General features: G+C 43.4%; 2 protein-coding genes and 1 long non-coding RNA gene across 4 annotated transcripts; all 3 read left to right on the top strand.

Annotated features, from left to right (window-relative positions):
* The first annotated feature begins 1,085 nt into the window (after window positions 1–1,085).
* Window positions 1,086–9,606, top strand: LOC146753425 (myosin-binding protein C, fast-type-like). The gene is made up of 4 exons (XM_085529358.1): window positions 1,086–1,203; window positions 5,929–6,204; window positions 8,119–8,394; window positions 9,311–9,606. Exons 1-4 carry the CDS (start codon window positions 1,086–1,088, stop codon window positions 9,604–9,606), a joined length of 966 nt encoding a protein of 321 aa, XP_085385484.1.
* A 968-nt stretch (window positions 9,607–10,574) lies between these two features.
* On the top strand, window positions 10,575–13,605 carry LOC146753424 (uncharacterized). 2 transcript variants are annotated; one of them, XR_014939973.1, is made up of 5 exons: window positions 10,575–10,860; window positions 11,109–11,371; window positions 11,594–11,723; window positions 11,797–11,879; window positions 13,345–13,605. It is a non-coding gene; the product is annotated as an uncharacterized LOC146753424 (long non-coding RNA). The 2 variants fall into 2 exon arrangements; XR_014939972.1 differs by having other exon boundaries at window positions 11,594–11,879.
* A 341-nt stretch (window positions 13,606–13,946) lies between these two features.
* On the top strand, window positions 13,947–22,598 carry LOC146753423 (obscurin-like protein 1). Its single transcript, XM_085530499.1, has 8 exons — window positions 13,947–14,047; window positions 14,769–14,922; window positions 16,634–16,795; window positions 17,420–17,524; window positions 18,433–18,702; window positions 20,534–20,800; window positions 21,445–21,613; window positions 22,351–22,598. Coding segments are annotated over exons 3-8 (825 nt in total). The 5' UTR covers window positions 13,947–14,047; window positions 14,769–14,922; window positions 16,634–16,782; the 3' UTR covers window positions 22,352–22,598.

Below are 22,598 nucleotides of genomic sequence, written 5' to 3'. Positions count from 1 at the left end.
CTTCCCAAGTATAGCTTTTCAGACGAGTGCTGTTAGTTCTGTGTTCTGGTTTCAGCTGTTGATAGCACAGTGATGTTTTTGTTAATGCTAAGTGTTGGGAGAGCTCTTGGGACCAAGCCAGTCTTCTTACAGGGGAAGAGCTGCTGCCTTTACAGTACAGGGCAGGGGTTAGGGTAGAGCCAAGACAGCTGGCCTCAATTAAGCAGGGAGTTATTTGATACTACATGACAGCATGCAGAAGGCTATAAATCTGTGGAGGAGTTCACTGGGAAGTGCTTGGTGGATGGTAAGACTTTGCATCACCAATGGGGTGTTGGTCTGCAAAAAGTTATATCGTTAACTGGGTGCTGGTCAGAGGATGGTGAGTAATTGTACAGTTGGTTTGTGTGTATATATATATATATGTATGTATATATATATATTCATGTGTATATATAAATTTTAGTTTCCATTCTCCTTTTCTGACTTAGTGAATAGTTTCAGCTTTCTCTCTCAAGCCACTTGCAGGGAAGTAAGTGAATGGCTGCCTGGCTAGGCTGAGTCATGACAGTCCTTTTGGGGCTGGAGGGGTTGAGATCTGGTCAGAATGTGTTAAAAGTAAATTGCTATAAGAGTTGTATTAGTTTAATAGTTACTGGTCACAATGTTACATTTTTCATTTTCAGAGATCAGTCAGAGCTCTTTCATGGAAACCTGTTATTTGATACCTTACTCACTATATATATGATCCCTGCTGCATTATGTATTATTTCTGAGAGATAAATTAAGGTTATCATTTTTCTGCATGGTATAACACTGACCATGAAGCTAGTCTGGTGTTAGTATTTAGTATTGCAGTCATCTTCAGGCTTGAGGAATCTTGTAGCAGGGTGTGGGAGTGATGAACAGGAGTGTTCAAGCCAGTACACTAATGTTTCTATGCCTACTAAATGTGTTTCAGAATTTGCATAAGATTAAACAACTATTAACAAATCTCTTCTAGGAATCTGCCCTGTAGCTAGATATTTATGAGTGGCAAGGAGTTTGAGATGGTATAGGCAGGCACCTAGAACAAAATCCTGAGAAACTAGTAAAATATTTGGAAAATGTATGCTGCCACTCTGGCATTTCTAGAGAGACACGAATCATTGCAACATGCCTATGCCTACAGAGCCATGTTCAACAGTTCAACACTAGTCAGCACCCTGAAGGGAAAACTGAGTGGTGTGGTTGACTTACAAGAGCAAAGGGATCCCATCCAGTAGGACACAGGCAGGCTTAAAAGGTGAGCCATGCCAACCTCGTGAGATTCAGGTGTGGAGCCCTCAGTACAAAAAAGATATGGAGATTTTGGAAAGGGTCCAGAGTAGGGCCACGAAGATGATCAGGGGGCTGGAGCACCTCCCCTATGAGGACAGGCTGAGGGAGTTGGGTTTGTTCAGCCTGGAGAAGAGAAGGTTGCGGGGTGACCTCATTGCAGCCTTTCAATACCTGAAGGGAACTTACTCCCAGGAGGGGAGTAAACTCTTCGAAAGGGCTGACAATAGCAGGACTAGGGGAAATGGTTTTAAGTTGAAGGAGGGAAGATTTAGGTTGGATGTTAGGGGAAAGTTCTTTACTAGAAGAGTGGTTAGGTCCTGGAACAGGCTGCCCAGTGAGGTTGTGGATGCCCCGTCCTTGGAGATGTTCAAGATCAGGTTGGATGGGGCCCTGGGCAATCTGATCTAGTAAATGTGTATGTTTGGTGGCCCTGCTAGGCAGGGGGGCTGGAACTACATGATCCTTGAGGTCCCTTCCAACCTGGATAATTCTGTGATTCTGTGATTCAACAAGACCAATTAGGAAGTCCTGCACATGAGCTGGGGGCAATCCCAAAGATGTAGGTTGGATGGTGAATGGCTTGAAATCAGCCCTGAGAAGGAGGATTTAGGAATGCTGGTGGATAAAAGACTCAACACGACCATCAGTGTGTACTTGCAGCCCAGAAGATCAATGATATGCCATACCTGGCTTGCATCAAAGAAGTGTGGCCAGCAGGTCAAGGGAGGTGATTCTGCCCCTCTGCTCTGCTCTTGTGAGACACCACCTGGGATACTTGCGGGTTCTCAACAAAAGGACACTAAGGTGTTGGAGCAGGTGCTGAGGAGGGCTGCAGAGAGGGTAAGAGGGCTGGAACACCATCCCTAAGAGGATAGGCTTAGATAGTTGGGGATCTTGAGCCTGGGGAAGAGATATCTCAGGGGGAATCTTCCAGCACCTGATGGGGATCTAAAGGAAAGATGGGAAAGGACTTTTTTAAATGGAACTCTTCCATTCAAGGGACTTCCTTACAAGATGGATATGGTCTCAGCTGAAAGATCTTTCCTTCCTTTGCCCCCCAAATTCTGTAGAGTACATGCCATTCTCTCTTAGTTCTGTTTGTATGTCTCTGGCAGAAGACAATTTGAGAGTGTGTTTAATAAGAAATTGTGGAATGAGGAAAGAATATTTGCACCTACTTAATTTGATAAATAATTACGGGGGGAGAAAGAGTAATACTTTAAGACTGAGTTATAATGACTTCATGTTTATTTTAATACCAATGCAGTCAACTTCTGTCATGAACCTTGCTGTTTTGTAATTTTTCAAAATAGATAAGACCAATTTTGTTCTGTACTTTGTGTAAGGTCCAGAAGAACCTCAAAATTCAGTTTTGGTACATGTCATCACTCTGTGCATTACAAGAGTTGTCTCCTACACCTTTTTATGCTTTGTCAATGACACAACTGATTATTCTTTTTTGCTCCATGCAGATAGTCTTGCCAATGCCAGTCATGAATCATAGAATCACTATGTTGGAAAGGACCTACAAGATCTTCTAAGTCCAACCATCCTTCCGTTACTGATGCTACCACAAAGAATGAAGGCGAGCAACATCCAGATTCTTTCAGTAGAGAAACAAGTAAACAGATTAACTAGTAATCCAGAAGAACAAAATGCTTTTGTTTTTAAAAAATAACAGATCTTTTATATGTTCAGGTAATATTTTGCTCTGGGGAGAAGGAATATGGTACAAAGGATAAAATGTAAAATAACTCACCAGGCTTCTAAAAATGCCCTTTTAAAACTAGAACACATAGGTTTGATAATACACATATGAGCTGAATTTTGCCTCAGAAGTCCTCCTGTACAGCCTTGGAAAAATGTTTCTTTTCCTACCATGTGTAACACCTGTTAATGCTTGTTTTTGAGGCTGAGCTGAATTCAAGAATTTTTATTTATTTATTTATTTATTTGAGAAAAGCAAGCCTATCAGCTTTAGAAAGAAAGAAACTGGTGTAGGTAGAAGCACACCATGAGAATCTAAAAATAGGTAAACAGAGTTGAAAATAGCCCAACACAAGATCTAGCTGAACAGTGCAGTGTGCTATGTGATCCTGCTCTAGGGTAGGAAACAACAAACATAAACACTGATTATCAGCACTAGTAACATTATCTGTATGGACACATATAATTAAGACCACATTGTGCAAGGTGCTGCACAATAAAATGTCATGAAAATGATAACAGTATGCAGTATGAAAGAGAGCGTATAAACAGGAGGGGGAATGACTGTGTATGAGGGTGGATAGTGATAGGACAAGGGGGAATGGTTTTAAACTGAGACAGGGGAGGTTTAGGTTGGATCTTAGGAAGATGTTTTTCGCTCAGAGGGTGGTGACGCACTGGAACAGGTTGCGCAAGGAGGCTGTGGATGCCCCATCCCTGCAGGCATTCAAGGCCAGGCTGGATGTGGCTCTGGGCAGCCTGGTCTGGTGGTTGGTGACCCTGCACATAGCAGGGGGTGGGAACTGGATGATCTTTGAGATACTTTTCAACCCAGGCCATTCTATGACTGTACAGTTCCATACTGGAACAAATATAAAATGCTAACTATGTAAAACGTGGAGTCAAACCTGTGTGATTTGTCCAGACCAGGAGGTGATATGGCAGGCAATATGTATGGAGTATTTGGCTCTCTCTACAGTCATGAATATTTGAGTATCTTCAACATGTGGCTCATTGCTTCCATTTCAGGCTGCCCAGAGAAGCTGTGGATGCCTGTCCTTGGTGTTGAAGGCGAGGTTGGATGGGTGATGGGCAGCCTGAGCTGGTTAGTGGGCAGCCAGCCCATGGCAGGGTGTTTAGAACTGGATGATCTTGAAGGTTTCTTCCAACCCAAGCCCTCCTGTGATCCTATGATTCTGTGATTTCATTCAGGTTTATTAAGATGAGATGAGTTCTCCTGAATGTGCTGTTCTCCATATGATTATACTTGGAGTCTTAAATTATAATTGGGTGACTTAAACCAGACACCAAACTTTCTGATGGCCAAAATGAAATGAAATCAATCCTTTACTGTGTCAGTAGTCTGTAACTAGAGCCCATCAGGTAATTCCCAGCCTCCTGCCTGTATCAGTGGCTGCACACAGTGAAAAAGTCTGATGGGATTTTAACCTCTAAAATGTTCCAAAGCAACCAGAGGGTGAATATATTCACTATGCAAATACCTGCAGGAATAAGCTTGTCATGTATGTCCTCAGGTATCACACTAGTTAATGGTGGGACTCAGTAGGTCATGCTGAAAGTTGAGTCTGCTGATCTTGAAGGTCTTTTCCAGCCTACATGACCTTATGCTAATATTTCTGTATTTATTTCTGTTCAGCTCCCAGAAAACCTCCCACCCAGCCCCCAGCTGACCCCGTGGTGAAAAATAAAACAGAAACCTCAGTGACGCTGGCATGGTCCCCTCCGAAGATGCACCGCCCCATTCCAATCGATGGCTACATTGTGGAAGGCAATAAACTAACTGGCTTCACGTGGGTGAGGTGCCACGAGTCTCATGTCCCCGTCCCAGAGTTCACGGTGAGCAATCTGTCTGAAGAGGCTGATGATCAGTTCCGAGTGTCTGCAGTCAATGCGCATGGACAGAGCCCGTCTCTGGAATTCCCAGGGAGTGTGCACCTTGGTAAGCACAAAAACCTCAATGGAAATGGGTCAGTGTGTGCTGAGCAGCTGTGTTGGTTCCCTAAAGGTGTTTCCTTTGACTTTAAGGATAGTAGTGCATTAACACACTAAAGGCTTTCCTTTATTCCTAGTTCTCATATCTCCTATCAATCTCCAGCTACCATTAAAATGATACAAGTTCTGTTTCTGTGACAGAGACATGAATATCCTTATGTTATTTGCCTTTTCCCAAAATGTTGATGTCATCAACAAGATGAGAGTGAGAGGTATTTGCTTTGATCCTTCTCCTTTCCTCTTACAGTCAAGGCATAGTTGCTGTGATCTGATGATTAGAACTGGGGCTGCAGGCATTCACTGACTGTACCAAATACCTGAAACTGCATCCCATGGACTGACGTGAGTCCTGGTTTTGCCCTAAACATGATAGCACTGAGTGTAGGGTAAGCCAGTCTACCCAGCTGCTTGGTATCTGAACCAGATTGCTTCATGCCAGCTGATGAATGTCTGCAGTTCACAGCGATTGGCCAGTGCATTCAGTCACCAGGTTTACCACTGCATCACCATAGAGCAGTACTTTCAGCTCCAGGTTCAGACAGCCTTTCTGATTGCACTGGAATAGTTTAGAAGTAGGGGAGCAATCATTCCAATAATAACTCTTTCAATCAGATTTGCATGACAAAATAGAACAAATAAACATTCATGATGGGAGGACCTGTTTGTCATTGGGTGGAAACCTCTGCAGAAGCATGTTTAGAGCATTACTGATCAGTAGAAGGAGATGTTTGGTTGATTTTTACTTAGTAAATCCGGCAAGAAGAGCAAATGAAATATCTTGAATTGCTCAGCACTGACACAATGATGAGTGCAGGAACAGAAGGTGATACTTTTTCAGAGATGTTGCAGCAAACATTGACCACGTTAGCCTGATATAAATTGAAATAACAAGGCCTTTGCTCCTGACAGGTGCTGCAGTGAGATTTACCAATAAGAGCAAAGATGTAGAAAAGATCTGCGCTCGGCTGCGTGAGGAAGCCAAACTGCAGGCTGAGCTTTCAGACACAGGCGCTACTGTGGAGTGGATGAAGGATGGGAAGGAGCTCAAGGCCAGTGAAAAATATGAACTGCACATTGTGGGGAAGAAACACACCCTGAAAATTCACAGCGTCTCAATGGATGATGCTGGAAGTTGTCAGTGCATCTGTGAGGGGGATAAAATGCTCTATCAGCTTTCAGTGAAAGGTATGTGACAGTCTGGGCTGTCCTCTTCCTGCCCAGGGCCAGCAGACTGCATTCACCTGACTCCCCGACAGTCCAGCTGTTGTCAGACAGCTTCTGGGGTGTTTTCAGTGGCTGTTTTGACTTGAACTGGCCAATCTGCTTTGTAGAGCCATTTGATTTCTGTGTTGTCTCCTGTGATTCGTCCCTAAGATATAGAGGAAGTCAAGGGAAAGATAGGAAAAAGAGCATCCCAGCCTTCCTGCTCTTCTCTCAGGGTGGCCACGAGAGATGATGTCAACAGCTCTTTTTGTAGCAGTGATCCCAAATGTAGAAGAGACCTGTGAAGAGTCACAGGGATGTTTCCTTAGCTGTCATTCCATGGTGGGCTTTTTCTGACACAGATGTAGAGAGAAACTGAACTTTCCCACGCAGGTCTCTGTTTTGCTGCAGGGTTTAGGTCTGATCTCTGAGATCCACACGCTGGGCCTTGATTGCAATAAATGAGAGCCCTTTGTTTGCTCCAGTGGAAGACTTTCCATTTCTGCAGTACCCTCTGCAGATGACACAAATGCAAATGCACCTTCTTCCCAGCAACAGTTGCCTTTTTTTCTTTTACACTGAGTATGCATGAGGCTCTTCATCATATTCTGCTGGCTTGTCTCCCTTGTTGATCCATGGAGAAACAACAAAGCCCTAGAGTAGTGTATGCACTTTGGCATTGGAGAGCTTACTTAATTGCTTCTTCTCAAAGAACAAACTCCAGAGAGGCATGGAGACAGCTCCAAAGAGAACTGAATAATGGGACTAAATTGATGGAGAGCAGAACTTCCTGCCAAGGCTTGTCAGCTAGTCTGAATTTTGCTTTTCTTCTCTCTGTTTGTCATGTTAGCATAATATTTCATACTGGCAGGTCTGCCCACAGAATTAACTGGCACAGGCTGCCCAGGGAGGTGGTGGGATCCCTGAAGATGTTCAGGAACTGTGGAGATGTGGCCCTGATGGATTTTACCAGGGGGCATGTTGCACTGTTTGATGAACATTATTGCATGAGAGCTAAGCTAAGATTTTAAAAGTTCTGGGGCTGTCTCTGAGCATCAAATCCAGAGGAAGCCTGCATGATACCCTGAGAATGGATACCTCCTACTTTGGTGTAGGGTGAAGGGAACACTAGCAGTAACTCCTATCACAAAATGTCACATGGCTCAGACAAAAAAGCCATCAAGAGGGCTTAATTAGGAGCACCTAATGGTCACAGGCAGCACCTGTCTTAGGGCAGGGAAGTTATCTATCTATGTGTTATTGATTGATGCTATTAGTTCTTAACAGCTTGACTCTAGAGGGACTGTTCTTCTTTGGTCACCTAGTTTTAAAAGAATAGATGGCTCCTGTCTATTACAATTTTTAATGCATTATTTGTTCACTGCTGCCATAAATGTGCCTGGCATAGCAATTGGCCTTGGTATATTCAGTGACTGAAAGCAACAGTTGTTGCTCTAAGAAATGCAATACTAAGCTAGGTCTGCCTGTAGCTGACAGCCATCAGCTTGCTCCTCAGGCAGGTTGTGTCTGGATGGAATGAAGGGCATGAAATACTGATGTGCTCATCAAACGCTGCTTGTTAGCTTAGACACAAGGTGTTGAATAGGTTTGTTCATGCATTGCAAACACGTTACTTAGCTGCCTTCATTTTAGCTTCAGAAGAACATGTGCAGAATACTGAATTGATTAGAAGAAATAAGAACTGTCTGCATAGAACTTACTCTTTCCTTACACAGGAGAATCAAGCAGATGTTTGTATGTGAGTACCTCCAGAGGTGAAACTCGATCCCCCAGATGTAATGAGCATAGACATTACAATCAGTTCTAACTGTATCTTCATGCTGTGCTGAATAAGCCTGAGTCAGGATGTAAACCACTTTCTCTTTTTCTCTTCAGATGAATCCATTAATTTTGTCAACAAGCCCAAAACGACTCCAGAAATATCCATCAGTCCTTCTGAAGACCTGGAGCTGGTGTGTGAGGTGTCAGCTGCAAGTGAAGCTGTCGTATGGAAGAAAGATCAAACAGAGGTGAAGCAGGACCAGAGGACAACCATCATCTCCCAGGGGACGCAGCGCAAGCTCATGGTCAAAAATGTGACCCTGAAAGACCAAGGGAGCTACAGCTGTGAAACAAAAGATGACAAAGCAACATTCCAAGTGAAAGTCAGAGGTGAGAAAATGCTTGGAATCCCAGAGATAAAGGAACGCTTCATTTGGTGTGTCTTGCATTTGGAGGATCAACTGACAGCCTCTCTGGTGCAAAACATTTTGGCTATAGGACTTTCTTTGTCATCTAGTGTCATAGCAACACTTTTCTACATGTGCTTTTCCATCCAGGAATGAATTACTGCAACAAACCATAGGCAAGGAGGGTAACTTGTGCAGCTCTTGTAGTCAGGTGGTGTCTGCAGGGTTACAGTGCAAGCGCACACCGGGCATGCAAGGAGTGAGAAAAGGGGAGGTGTTTGAAGAGATCTGGTTACAAAATTTGAAGGACACAATGAGGTGGAAAATGCCAATAATCAGACTGATAAATGGCCTGGGTTGCAAAGGCCCACAGTGCTCATCCAGTTCCAACCCCCTTCTTCCCATGTGCAGGGTTGCCAAGCAGCAGCCCAGGCTGCCCAGAACCACATCCAGCCTGGCCTTGAATGCCTGCAGGGATGGAGCATCCACAGTCTCCTTGGGCAACCTGTTCTAGAGGGCCGTTCCCTTCTGATTTACTGGAAATGTAGAGAGATATGAGAAGAAAAAAAGAGAAGGGAGGAGGTTCAGCAGTGCATGCAGGTGTTCTAAATCTCATGTCCAAATCTGCTATCAGACTGCGAAATGTTTAGCTTTGTGATATGATGTAATATGATATGAAATGATATGATATGATATGATATGATATGATATGATATGATATGATATGATATGATATGCCTATCATTTCCCAAGGCAAAATAGAAGGGAAGGTATTTTCCTTTCTTAATGAGGCATCACGATGCTCCCTGTGAAGGGCAAGTATAGTGAAAACAGGGAACTGGAGTAAGCTCTGCCACAGACTACAGCAAAACGGTGTGACTGTTGTGATGTCCCTGCAGAGAAAGAAGACGTGTTTACAAACAAGGACAAGGTAGACAAGGAGGTGAAGGCTGCACCAACAGAAAATGCCACGCTGAGCTGCGAGGTGGCCCAGAAGAAGACGGAGGTGAAGTGGTACAAGGAGGGGAAACTGATCACCTGGAGCAAGAAGTTCAAGGTGGAGTCAGAGGGCAAACAGCGTCGGCTGGTGGTGAGCCAGGTGGAGAAGAAAGATGCAGGGGAGTACAGCTGTGAGGCTGCTGGCCAGAAACTCACCTTCAAGATTCATGTCACAGGTAAGACAGGTGTTGTCTGAAATACAGCAGAGAACAGTCAAGTAAAATCTAGTTTCTATTATACAGTGATCCAGTTGCAGTAGTCTGTGCTGAGGATTTTTCCGTATACTTGATTGCCTGGGTTTGTAGAAAGTATTTGGTTTTAGTATGGCACAAAGACCTGTTTCAGTCTGTCTGTAGAATAATAATTACTGATATATGTACAATGGAAGCAATATTCAAGATATTATTCAAATCTCTCCTGTGCCTGAGATCCCAAACTGTAATTCTTGTTCACGGAAACATTTGACTAAGATAAGTATGTGCAGTGAGGCTGGAGTGCATGTTGTACGTGCAGCCTTTCATGGCAGGAGAAGCAGGAACTTCTCCTAGTAGTACACTGCCTTTTTACTATGCCTTTATGTTGGAGGCTGCATCTGGATAGGTGAGTCTGCTACTCACAGTAAGAGACTTGGTAGAGCTGACTATTCCCAGAGCTCAAAGTAAAATAGATATCTGCAAATCACACACAAAGAAGAAAGGACTGCTTTGGTGAGCATATTTCCTTTGTGCCTTTGACAGTCACAGTTGTGGCAATGGTAGAGGCCATGAGGAGTCTGTTCAGGAAGCCAGGAGTACTGTTCTGGGTCATGAAAAGGCAGCCAGTGGTTTGACTATCACATGTTTATGTGTTTTGATGTTTCACAGTGGGTCTTAAGTAAAAGGAACTCAGGTTTTGGTTGCCTGCAGGACAGATGTTCTTTTGGGTTCAATATGTTTGCATAGTGACTTGCAACCATGGGACTGGTGTTCAAGGACCCTCTTGGTTCCTTCAGTTCCTAGGTTCTTTCTTGCCTAGATTTGACACTTAGTTTCAACAGAAGAGCTGATATTCTCTGGTGAAGGCTATTAGTTTGGGCACAAGTGGTAACCTAAACCTGTTCCAACCTGTATATAAAGACCTGCAAGATGCTCACATGTCAGTCCCTCAGTCAATACTTTTTCTTTTCTTCCTTCAGAGCCAAAACCTGTGTTTATAAACCAGGAGCAGGTGCAGAAAGAGGTGAGTGCTGCCCTGACAGCAAGTGCCTGCCTCAGCTGTGAAGTAGCACAGGATCCAACTGGAGTAAAATGGTACAAGGATGGAAGACTGCTTGCCTCCTCCAGAAAGTTCAGAATGGAATCTGTGGGCAAAACACGGCGTCTGGTTGTGGAGCAGCTGGAGAAGAATGATGCTGGAGAATACATCTGCGAGGCTGCTGGCCAGAAGATGACCTTCAAGTTGGAAACAACTGGTGAGATGGGAATTTTTTTATTCCTTCTTTGCATCTTTGTAGATGCAAGGAGGATCTCCTCTACAGGCAGGAGATGTGAGTGTGAGTTATGGTGATCACTTACTGCGAGTCATAAAATCTGATGCTTCCAATAAAATCATGGACTCTGTTGGCTCTTTGAAGGTGCTCAAACTTAAAGGAGCTCATACACTTAGGGACACATCTTTTATGTGCTGCTAAGTGGTTTCTTCTTCTCCATCATCTCACAGGGTGGTGAAATTTGTTACGCGTCTCAACCACGTGGCTTCTGAAGAAGGCAAAGAGGCTGTGTTCAAGTGCACTGTTTCTCCTAGTGATGCTGTGGTCCCCTGGTTCAGGAATGGCGTCAAGATTGAAGCCAGTAAGAAACTCGTGATCTCACAGTAGGACACCAACCACAGCCGCACCATCACCGATCTGACACTGGAAGATGCAGCTGAAATCTCTGCCAGTGCTGAGGGCGTAGAAAGCACAGCCAATCTCAGAGTCCGAGGTAAGGGGCTGTAATGCCCCATTGATAGGCTGTCACTGGTGCTGTGGTTTGTGGGTTTCACATGTTGCCTTTCCTCTGATTATGGTGACGATATGGAATTTTGCTTCCTTAAATAGGGTTCCCCTGAATGCACTGGGACTGGAACCACTGTTTATATTCTTTCTAAAAAAACTGTTTGGTGGATTCACTGTGTTCTTACTGTTATTTTTTCTCACTGATCAGAGGCCTCAGTCTCATTCAAGAAGAAACTGGAGCCTAAAACTGTTGAAGAGAGAGAGACACAGTGACCCTGGAGGTAGAGCTGACCAAGCCTGCAGAAGTCAAGTGGATGAGGAACAGCATTGTATTGAAGGCCAGTGAAAAAACAGAGATCAAAGCTGAGGGAACAAAGTATATCTTGATAGTTAAGGACATCTCCTTTGCAGACAGGGACTTTTACTGCTGCGAGAGTCCTGACGACAAGAGCCAAGCCAAGATCAATATGGAAAGCAAGTGGAATGATTGCAAGGTCTGTAAAGACACTGGATGTGATTTGAACTTGGTTTCAGGTCTTCTCTATGATCACAGTGGTTACTGCCAGCCCTACTTGCCATGGGGGCAGGGAGACACAGCCCTGGGCTTGGACACCATTGTAATGCTTGAAAGAAGGTGAAAGAGAGGGCAGTCTTACCACTAACCCTCTTTATAATCTTTATAAGCAGTCAGAGCTAAAAGAAAAAATAAAAATAAAAACACAAGAGTGCATCTATCTATGGATGCTTTCCTTTCAAGTAAGCTAACGGTGTCTCAGCTGTAGCCCTGTACTTCTGTCCTATTTCCTGCATCCTTTTGTCATGTTTGCTACGGAATGGACAAGGACAGAATTGAAGGTCTATCTGATTTTTGTCTACAAAGCCCCTGCCACCAATTGCTGCTGTGTAGGTCATCAACAGGTACTGAAAGGCTTGATAGCAGGCTTTGAGTACATAAAAGGCTCTTAGAAAGTGGAAGCAAACAATCTGTTCTCTGTGCAGAAATAATAGACCTAAATTGCAATGATAAAGATGCAAGTTATACAACAAAAAAGCTTTTTAATGGTTGGATGACTGGATAAGTCATTTGGAGGGGCTTTGAAGCCTTCACTGTGGGTTTCAGGAAAGGTTAGTGAAATATCTGGGGCACAAAGAGCTGAGCATGTCCTGGAGCAATGGAGAAGGGCTGGATGATTTTTGCGGGTATTTTCAGCCATAGAATTTTGTGTTCTGGTGGTGTCAGTACATTCTTTCGTGCAACATGGACGGGTTGGTTTGTTGCATTGGTTCAGACTTTTGTACTAGGAGCTCAGCAGTGGTTAAAGCTCACACTTCTGCAAAGTAAACAAGCTCCTGCAATTCGTCTCTACTCTGTTTTAGCTGTGGATTAGCTTGACAGTTCCCTTCCATAAGCTTTATGGTTCCCTTCTGTAAGTCTACTTACACAGACTGAGTTGCTTAACTTGAAGTCTTGCTCCAGGATTTTGAGCATATTATTAGCAAAAATATCACAAATAATTTCACCAACATTTCTCCCCACCTATATGTAGCTTTCTTTTTTTTCACTGGAAGGGTTTACACTGGCAGATAGGGTGGGCATGTAGAAACAACCCCATTAATTCTGACAAAGCTCTGATTTCTCTGACTGGCCTTTGTTTTGTGATTCAGCGTGCATGCCCTGTAGCTAAAGCCTGGATGTCTTCCCCAACACCTTCAGTCTCCCATCCTTACTTAAGTTACTTCATTGCAAATCTCTCTGCTAGTCCAAGAGAGTTTTTATTTTACCCCTTTTGTGAGGCAGCAGCTGGATGGGAAGGTTGAGATGAGTGAAGACTAGGTTGGTTGGGTGGCTTTTTTTTTCTCAAACGTCCCTTCCAACCTAAACCTTTGTCTGATTCCTTTGATGATTCTATTTCTCAGCTGCTTGTGTGAGATCTCCAACCTGTCCCCGTTGTCTTTCAGTGCGGCAGATGAAGCTGGTGAAAGGTCTGCAGCCCCTGGAATTCCCTGAGAAGGGAACTGTCACCTTTTCGGTGGAGGTGTCCCATGAGGATGTGGAAGGGACTTGGCAGAAGGACGGCGTGCGGCTGAAGCCTGCACCAAATATCACGATGGGTGTCCAGGGGAAGAAACATTCCTTGACACTTTCTTCTCTGAGCCTTGAAGATGCAGGACTCATTTCCTTTAAAGCAGAAGGCATGAATTCATCGGGGAGGCTCACTGTGACAGGTATTGGTTGGTGCAAGGTGTGCTTATCTGCTCCTGTCCCAGATTACTTGAACAGCAGAACCAGCTTTCCTTCCAGCTGCAAAGAATGTTTTGCACTGGGCCATTGCCACCAGAGTATCCCTGAAATATCAAGAGGATTGTTGTAACATTGTTGTCCCTAGCACAAGTAATGATAATGTGCTCAAAACAATAGGTTTTTTTGTTGTTAATGACAAGTTCTAGTAAGCATGGAGAGTAGGCACTGCCTTTCATTATTCCTTATGCCAGATGCCCCTAGAGACCTCATTCCCAACTAAATCCACATCCTTCTTTCTCCTTCTCAGAACTGGCTGTGAAAATCAGCAAACCATTGGCAGACATTAGCGTCACTCAGAAGGACAAGGTCACATTTGAGTGTGAGCTGTCCAGGCCCAACGTGGACATCAAGTGGTTCAAGGTATGGCATGTAATGGTATTTTCCTTTCTGACTTCTCTGGAAATGAATGAGAGCCTTTAATTTCACTTCCAAGGGATGCGAGTCTGAGCTTTTGCTTGATAGCTTTTGCACTGCTCCCTTTTCTTTATGCTCTTTTGCTTGCCCAGATCAGCACTCTTTGTTATTATGTCCTGAGTTCATTTATCAAGTTGAAATGAAAGTTTGTTTTGTGTTTCTTGTGAACTCCTGAGGTCTTGCTGCACAAAATATTGTTGGTTGGAGTACAGTACATTGCTGAGCTTCAACTCTAACACAGAAATTCTCAGCCAGGATTTTGTAGCCTTGTTGTGAACTGGGTTTTAGGGTGAAATCTGAGTTTTCTTTGCACCTGACAGTGTGAGAATTTGCTCTGGCACTTTGTGTACCTCCGCGGTGCTCAGCTGTTCCTTCCCTTACTTGGGGATAACGTCATTTATTCAAGGTGATGTCCAAACGGGCTTGTTGACAGTTTTCCACAGTGCTTTAAGCTGTCATAGGTCAGCCAGAATTTATGCATGTTCTATAGCCATTCCTACATGTTGAAAACACTGCACTGTGCTTAAGCTTCAGCATATGTTCCAGTAAGCACAGTTCCATTAATTCTAGGGAAGCGGGTGAATTAAGCATAGATCTGAAGGCTGCCTATGCTCAGTGCAGAGATGGAAGGACTAATGGAGATCTGACTTGGTATTTTCCCTTCTAGGAATGGAAGGCGCTGCGTCAAAGTAAAAAAGTGGGCATTTCTTCCCAGGGAAATAAGAGAAGCCTCATTTTTCACAAGTGTGAATATGAAGATCAGGGAACATACTCGTGCAAAGCAGACGAAGACAAGACGTCAGTTACCCTAAAGATTCATGGTATATTTAACTGAAAGAGCAAATAAATCCTCTTGTGGTGTTTTGTACCACAGGAAGAAATGCTTCATGGGCAGTTTGGGCATTTCTTGGTTAGTCATTTTGGATACCTTTCTCTTTTTTCTTTATGCTTATGACAGATTTTCCCTCCGTGTGTTGCACTAGTTAAACCCCAGTTTGTAGCTCATCACGGGGCTCTGATGTATCAGACTGGTTACTGAACACACGGGTCTGCTGTGCCCTGGTAGATGCCACCTTCCAAAGGGACGTCTGAAAGGATGCTTTTTTCTGATTTCCTACTAGATGCTGTCCTCATGTGGCCACTTGGGTTCAGTGTTAGCATGAACATGAACATCTGTCCTGTCCCATGAGTTTGGTGAACTCTCATTTTCTCTCTCAGACTGCAGCCAGGTTGGGTTGCTGTTTCAGTACTGGCTGTTTTATGCAGGAACTCTGCTCCTGAGGTTAATCCAAGTTGTATCCAAGCCCTTCAGAAGGAAAGGGAAACAGTAGCACAGAAATATGGTCTGATTCTGACATAAGTAAGTGCAGACCTGGAGAGTTAAAAGGGATTGTGTGATGTTCAAGGGATTTTGAAGAAAAGATGTCCCCTAAGTAAGATTTGTTGCTGACATTCCCCATACATTGTGGGCACACAAGCTAAGGAGAGACTAGTGATGAGCATGCAGAGAAGCCAATGGTTCAGACAGGTTTGTAGTGACACGACATTGTAGAGTTCTGTCTAGTTCTCCTTGGCATAGTTTGGAAAATAAAGATGAGGTGATTGGTGGTAACCAATATGGCTTCATCAAGGTCAAGCCATGCCTGACAAACTTGGTGGCCTTTCATGATGGAGTAACAGCATCAGTGGATAATGGGAGAGCAACTGACATCATCTACTTGGACTTGTGCAGAGCATTTGATCCCGTCCTGCATGACATCCTGGTCACCAAAGTGGAGAAAAATGGTTTTGATGGATGGACCAGTTGCAGGATAGGGAACTGTCTGGATGGTCACACTCAGAGAGTTGCAGTCAATAGCTGAGTGTCCAGGTGGAGGGTGGTGTTGTTACCAGTGTTCTTTAACATTTTTGTAGGCAACATGGCCAGTGGAATCAAATGCAGCCTCAGCAAGTTTGCAGATGACGCCAAGCTGAGCGGTGCTGTTGATGTGCTAGAGGGAAGGGATGCTACCCAGAGGGACCTGGACAGGCTGGAGAGGTGGGCCCTTGGCAGCCTCATGAACTTGAGTGTGGCCAAGTACAAGGCCCTGCACCTGGGTCAGGGCAATGCCAAGCACAGGTACAGGCTTAGAGGAGAATGATTTGAGAGAAGCCTTGACCCTGAGGAGAAGAGTTGGTCTGGAGGGAGGTGTCCCTGCCTATAGCAGTGGGATTGGAACTAAATGACCTTAAAGATTCATTCAATTCTATTGTTTTTCTACCCTTAATTTTGCTTGAAAGGTTTTAGAATAAATGAGATTCTGGTTTCCATGAAAACTGTTTGCAGGGAGCTCCATTGTAGCTAGTAAGTCTATGTTTAAGTTCAAGGGCAATAATGCATTTACTGTGTTGAAGACAGAAATGACGCAGGAATGGATGATGGTTTAGAATAAAACAAAATCCTACTTATTTTCTATGCAAATATGTGTAAGGAAAAGATGCTTGACTCATTTCTGGAAATACCCTGACAAATATATCTCTACTGTTTCACAGCTGGAGATATCAAGATTGTTAAACCACTGGAAGATGTGGAAGTGAATGAATATGGGAGTGCATCTTTTGTCTGTGAGATTTCACACGATGAGGTTCAGAGCCAGTGGTACAAAGATGACAACAAGCGGAAGGCTGATGACAACATCAGAATGCAACAAGATGGTAGGGTGTAAGAGGGGGATCTTTCTCCTGAGTGGGTGGTGGGTTGGAGATCAAGCAGAAAGGACATCTGAAATGAAGTGAAGAGGGTTCAGAAGGGAGTTCCCCTTTTGTTTTGGGACTGAGGTTAGGGTGGAACAAGTGACATGGTGGGAAGCTTAGTGTGGGAAGTGTGATGCTATCCCACCATCCCACACTGCCAGGAGCAGGTAGGAAATGAATGCAGTTCTTTCCAAAGTGGGGGTGAACAGGGCAGTCAGTTCACCTCTCCAAAGAGGTTTTGTCTGACAGTGAGTGTGATCCTTCTGTATCAGGTACTTTGAAGGTGACGGTGGCCGCATTTGTTTAGTCCTTGTAGAAGCCATGTTTAGATTCCGCTTTGGTGGGGATGTGGATGTAAGGGAATGGGTGGTTTAATTGACATGAGAGAACAGGTACTGATGCTGTGAAACCAGATGGATGATGCTCAGCCTGGCCATGTGCCTCAGAGCTCTTTGCTCAAGGAAGCCAAGTGTAGTTGTGGGTTTGCTCTCAAGAGCACAGTTTGGTAGGAATGAGTTGGCAGTTGGACTAGATGACCTTATTGGTCTTTTCCAGCCTTAGTGACTCTGTGGTTCTCTGCTTCAGGAAAGACCTGCTCTCTGACTTACACACGTGTCCAAGTCAAGGATGCAGCAGAATTAAAATCTGTATCAGAAAAGGCAGAATCTCGTGCCCATCTTACAGTTAAAGGTAATTGTGCTTCTGATGACGATTTTGCTTAAATTACCTTATGTTATAAACCAGCTAACATCCTTTGCTCGAATGTCAAGGAAGTTAAACACCACCAGGACCTTTCACAGAAATAAAAACTCCTACCTACCTGCCTTTCTGCCCACAAAATATCCAGCTTGTCTTTTGGGATTTACTTTTGCTAAGTAAAACAGATTATTTTCCTAGGAAGTTGATTTTCTACCTTTAGACTTCAGATTTGTGTTTGAACGTTGAGGGATAAAAAATATAGCTTGACTTCTTCTTCACTTTCTCTTGCTGTTCGAAAAGAGCACAGTTTTTTTTTTTTTGTTTGTTTGTTTTTTTAAAATACAATGTTAGGGTATATATATGATGTTAAGTGTGATAAAGAAAAGGGAGACATTTGAGTTAGCACAGTGCTCAAGAGTTCAGTCCCCAGCTTTGCCACTGTTATAATTATAAGGGCAAGAACATCCTAGAAGATGAATTTCTACAAAGTTGAGTCATTACATTTGAGCTACAGAGACCTTTACTAGGTGAAAACTTGTTTTTACGAGCTAAGTTGCTGTATTTAATCAAAGTAATTATGAATGTCCGTGTTTCACTGATGCTCTATTCCATCTTGTAATGTGAGGAGTTTGATATCGGGATGGGAAGGTCATGGTTTGATTTGGATGTTGGACTGGGAATCAGAAGATCTGGGCTCTCTTCAGGTTGTCAGTCTTACTGTCTGACTTCATAACAACATTCCTTTCTATTCTTTGTTTAATGATGTTTTAAGGCATTTTGAGCTGATAGGTGTAGTGTTCATGTGCAGTAATGCTGACGTGAGTAAGTAGGGTGATAATGTAAGGGTTTTTTACATTCCTTCTAAATCTCTGCTTTCTCTTGTTCCATCCTTCTTAAAGAGCAATCCATTAGTCTAGTAAAGGAGCTGTGTGATGAAGATGTGACTGAGCTTGAAGAAGCCAAATTTGAATGCGAGATATCCATTCCTTCTGTGAAACCTCCCAAGTGGTGTCTACGTGGGGAAGTCTTACAGGCTGGCAGAAACTTGATTATGCAGCAAGAAGGCACCATCCACCAGCTGACCATACCGAAAACCACCACTGATATGACAGGCACCATTCAGTTCTCAATTGGCAAATCCAAATCCACAGCCAATCTGCTCGTCAGAGGTAACATATCCTGGCTTGGTTTACATCATGAAGATGGAGAATTAATTAATGTCCAGTCTTCCTTCACTGGGGTCTTTGAAATATTGTGTGTGTGTCTGGAGGGTCTGCTCCATTTCCAGTTCAAAGTCGTTGGACACTAAATGAGACAGCTGCATCTCAGTAAAAGATCTGCTTGTATATTTGTAATGTGCTTACTATTCAGATCTACAGAGCTGAGGTTTTGTCCTTAGCTATAGCAAAGAAGTCAAATCAGGTGAAATTAATTGTATTTCTGAACTAGACAAGTTGAAGTTTGGTAGCACCTAAATTTGATGCAGTTTGTCATTGTCATTGATTTCATCTGAAAGAAACTTCCAGGCTTTTTATCTGCTGTTGTCCCCAGCGTAAGAGTCTCCATTCACATCCTAAAGTACTTGTTATATTTTCAACTCACTCTTACTTGAATAAAAGCCTCAACTGGGAGCAATTTAATAAGCACAGAACAAGAGCTGGACCTTGCATTTGGTAGATAATATACAGTATTACTTTATAGAAATGTAGTCAATGGCATTCCCTATAGACAATCATTTGTTTTATCTTTAGAGTGGTTCAAAGAACCATTGTGAACATGACATTAATTGGAATGGAATAGACGCAAGACACTTTCCTCTTCTTCCAATTGTCCTCATCCTTTCTTCTGAATGGTTCCTGAATGGCAACCTCCTTTACACCAACAATTACAATGACATCAAGAATGTTGGCAATTGCTGCACACTGACAATGAAGCAGGTTAAGCCTGAGGATGCTGGCACAGTGACAGTGAAGTCAGACAAGGTGTCAGAAAGCGCGTGCCTGAAGGTGATAGGTGGGTCTGATCACAGCCCTCCTGGATGTAAGAGATGCTAAGGAGCTCCAGTTCATTCTATTGTGCAGCAATCCTGCTTCTAAAGCTCACCTCTCTGGGGTGACAAATCATCAGGGGCTTTCTTCCAGTGGAAGGTTCCATTGCAGCAGATATCAACGAAGGAGGATGGTTTTGGTGTCCTGCCAAAGCATTCCATTGCTTTTTATCATCATTTTACTTAACACAAGGAGAGTTACAAGAGCAATTTCTTTTACTGCTTCAGTAACATGCAGTGTCAGTTCTGTTGTCTCCAAGGATTTATGACTGCAGGGAGAGATCATTCAGAGTGTGTGTTTTGCCTCTGGAATGACTAATGACCAGGCTGTGAGCAACCCAATCTAGCTGTGAATGTCCCTGTTTATTGCAGGGGAGCTGGGCTAGATGGCCTTTAAGGGTCTGTTCCAATTCTAAGGATACTTTGATTCTAATCTGCTCTCCCCAGCAATTAAGCTCTTTTACTCTATGCACTCAGAGTTTGAAGTTTTTCCTCTTTCTCCTTTCTTTTGCATTTGGTGGATGTTTTTTTTCCCAGTATAAACACCTGATGTGTGAAATAGAAGATAGATAAAGGGAGTCAATAAAACAGGAAAATCAAAAGTGTTTAGCAGCTTATCCTCTTAATACTGAGCTCTGCTGTATGAGCTCTGCTCCATGTGAGGGCGATGCCAGCTCTCCAGCTTTAGAAGAGCTGCATCCCAATTACTTCATATGCTATCAGTCCCACCCATGGCAATGCAGGCTGTCCCTCCTGTTCCCTGTATTCTCTTACTGATTAGTTCAGAATTCCATAAAGCATATTCAGTCAACAGAAATGAAACCGCTTTAGGTTCTACATTGGTGTCGTCAGTACTGGTAAAGATTTATTGATCCCTCTTTAAAAATCTGAAAGCAACTGGAAATGTCTCAACTTTTGTATCACGTTGTTCTGTTTTGCCTGTTTAATTGCAGAGAAGCCTGCTGTCTTCATGAAGTGTTTGAATGATGTTTTTTATGAGGAGCGGGGTGCGACTAAATTGGAATGCGAAGTCTCTAAAGAGAAGGTCAAACCAATGTGGAAAAAGGACGGTGATGTGCTCACTTCTGGCAACAAGTATGAGCTGGTACAGTCTGGGAAGACCCTATGTCCCCTTATCCATGACCTCGAGAAGTCAGATGCAGGATTCTATACCCGTGATATTGGCACAGATGTTGCCAAGTCAAAGGTCGGCGTTCAGGGTAAGTACTGTGGAAAGTAAAGGAGTGCTGAAAGCACATTCAGTGTGGTCACTATGTCTTACACCTATTCCCCGATGAGCTTTAATAGTTTCTACAATAGAACTGTATTTCTGCAATTTAGCACAGTGATGTCTGCAGAATTCCCATTGCTTTTGATGTAAATGTATCTCCTTTTGCCATGAAAATCACCAAACACATCAAGAATGTCCTGGAAATGTTTCCTTTCTAAACATCCCTAAAATGGAGAAATGGTTTGAACACCAGTAGGGGTAGGATGGTAACAAATGAGCTAATAGAAACATTTAATTTCTTGTCATAGGCAAAACCCTTTTTCTCACGCAGCATCCTAGAGTTGTCCTCTCTGTTAGGTTTTTCCCTCTGTAGCTCATTGAATCTTCATTGTGCTCCATGGACTGAGCTGCTCGCCTTGTAGTTCTTCCAGAGCAAAGCCAAGAGATTCACGTCTCTTTTTTTTTATAGCTTTCTGGTAATTCTGAGTGGAGAATGTCTTAGAGAATACATCAGTGAGGAACGCAGCCATGATCTGCAAATCCTGAGTTAAAACACCAGTACTGCTACTCACATCAATCACAAATGCCTTTTCTCCATATAAACCTCATACTAACCCATCTCTTATCTTCCAGAGCTGAATATTGGCATTACCAAATGGCTGAAAAACACTGAAATCCCGGAGGGAGAAGATTGCGCTTTTGAATGCATTCTGTCCCATGAAAGCATTGATGAGTTCATGTGGACACTGAATGGAAGTAGAGTGGAAAGTGGTGGACGATTTAAAGCTTTTAACGTGGGTTGGTAAGAGACTCTCCTTATCAAAAGTGTGACTCCTACTGACGCTGGGGAAGTCGATTTTACTGCCCGTGGTCTAACCTCCAAAGCCTCTCTGTCTGTGAAAGGTAATGAGATGGGAGAGATTCTTAGGTCTGATTCCTTCAGCTGTCTTCTGATAAGATTGTCGTGAGAGCTAACTCATAATATGGTTAAAGTGAATAGCAACCTTCTACTTGAACCTTGAAGCACTGAGAATTTCTCTTAAAAATAAGTAAGAGGAGGAACCATTTTACACAAATGTGAGAACTACCCAAAACACTGGGGTAGTGTTGGAAATGGGCATCTCACTACACCTTGTTCCATTACCAGTAATTCAGGAATGATCTGTTGAGGGAACGGTGGGAGCAAATATCCTCTAAGTATAAGCTGAAGGGATGGCCTTCACATCATCTAGCTGTACAACAAATTCCTATCTAGAACATGTGCATCTGAGAGCATCATCTGAGGCTCCCAGGGTGATCAGTGGAGAGAAGGAAGAGGCAGTTTTCAGACATGGTTCATCATCCTCAATGGGGTAGATTTAAGAGAGAATTAATGGTGCCTGGAATTCTATTGTCTGTACTTTGCAGATTACTGCTGGCTGTAGGATGGCCTCTGTTGCAAGTGCCTCTCTAACTTATGTCCAGCATGTAGATGCGTGTATTTTGAGAGAGGCATCCTACCCTAAGTGTATGTTACTCAAAAAGCATGTTTTCTTTCAGAAAAACCTACTGAGGTAACAAAACAGCTGGAGGATAAGACAGCAGTAGCAGCTGTGAGCTGTCGAAACCTGATGTGAACATGATGTGGTACAAGGATGGCAAAGCAATCAGAAATAGCCAGAAGTACGACTTGCAGCAGGAGGGAACTGGGGCCATTCTGATCATCCATGACTCTACTGCCAAGGATAGCTGGGAGTACACCTGTGAGACAGAGGACTCTGAAACAAAAGCCAGGGTCACTGTGCAAG

This window comes from Coturnix japonica, chromosome Z, assembly GCF_054131305.1.
Source record: "Coturnix japonica strain WE chromosome Z, WE-NBRP24, whole genome shotgun sequence".
Lineage (NCBI taxonomy): Eukaryota > Metazoa > Chordata > Aves > Galliformes > Phasianidae > Coturnix > Coturnix japonica.
This window is presented reverse-complemented; position numbering and strand designations above follow the sequence as displayed.

What these genes read in the sequence shown, in the direction of transcription:
- LOC146753425 (XM_085529358.1), top strand. Translation starts at nt 1,086, where the DNA reads ATGTATGCTGCCACTCTGGCATTTCTAGAGAGACACGAATCATTGCAA. An exon ending in CCTGAAGGGAAAACTGAGTG is followed by an intron (nt 1,204 to 5,928) that starts GTGTGGTTGACT and finishes TGCTCCTGACAG; the next exon opens with GTGCTGCAGTGAGATTTACC. An exon ending in CTATCAGCTTTCAGTGAAAG is followed by an intron (nt 6,205 to 8,118) that starts GTATGTGACAGT and finishes TTTTCTCTTCAG; the next exon opens with ATGAATCCATTAATTTTGTC.
- LOC146753423 (XM_085530499.1), top strand. An exon ending in TGCCCATCTTACAGTTAAAG is followed by an intron (nt 17,525 to 18,432) that starts GTAATTGTGCTT and finishes TCCTTCTTAAAG; the next exon opens with AGCAATCCATTAGTCTAGTA. An exon ending in GTCAAAGGTCGGCGTTCAGG is followed by an intron (nt 20,801 to 21,444) that starts GTAAGTACTGTG and finishes CTTATCTTCCAG; the next exon opens with AGCTGAATATTGGCATTACC.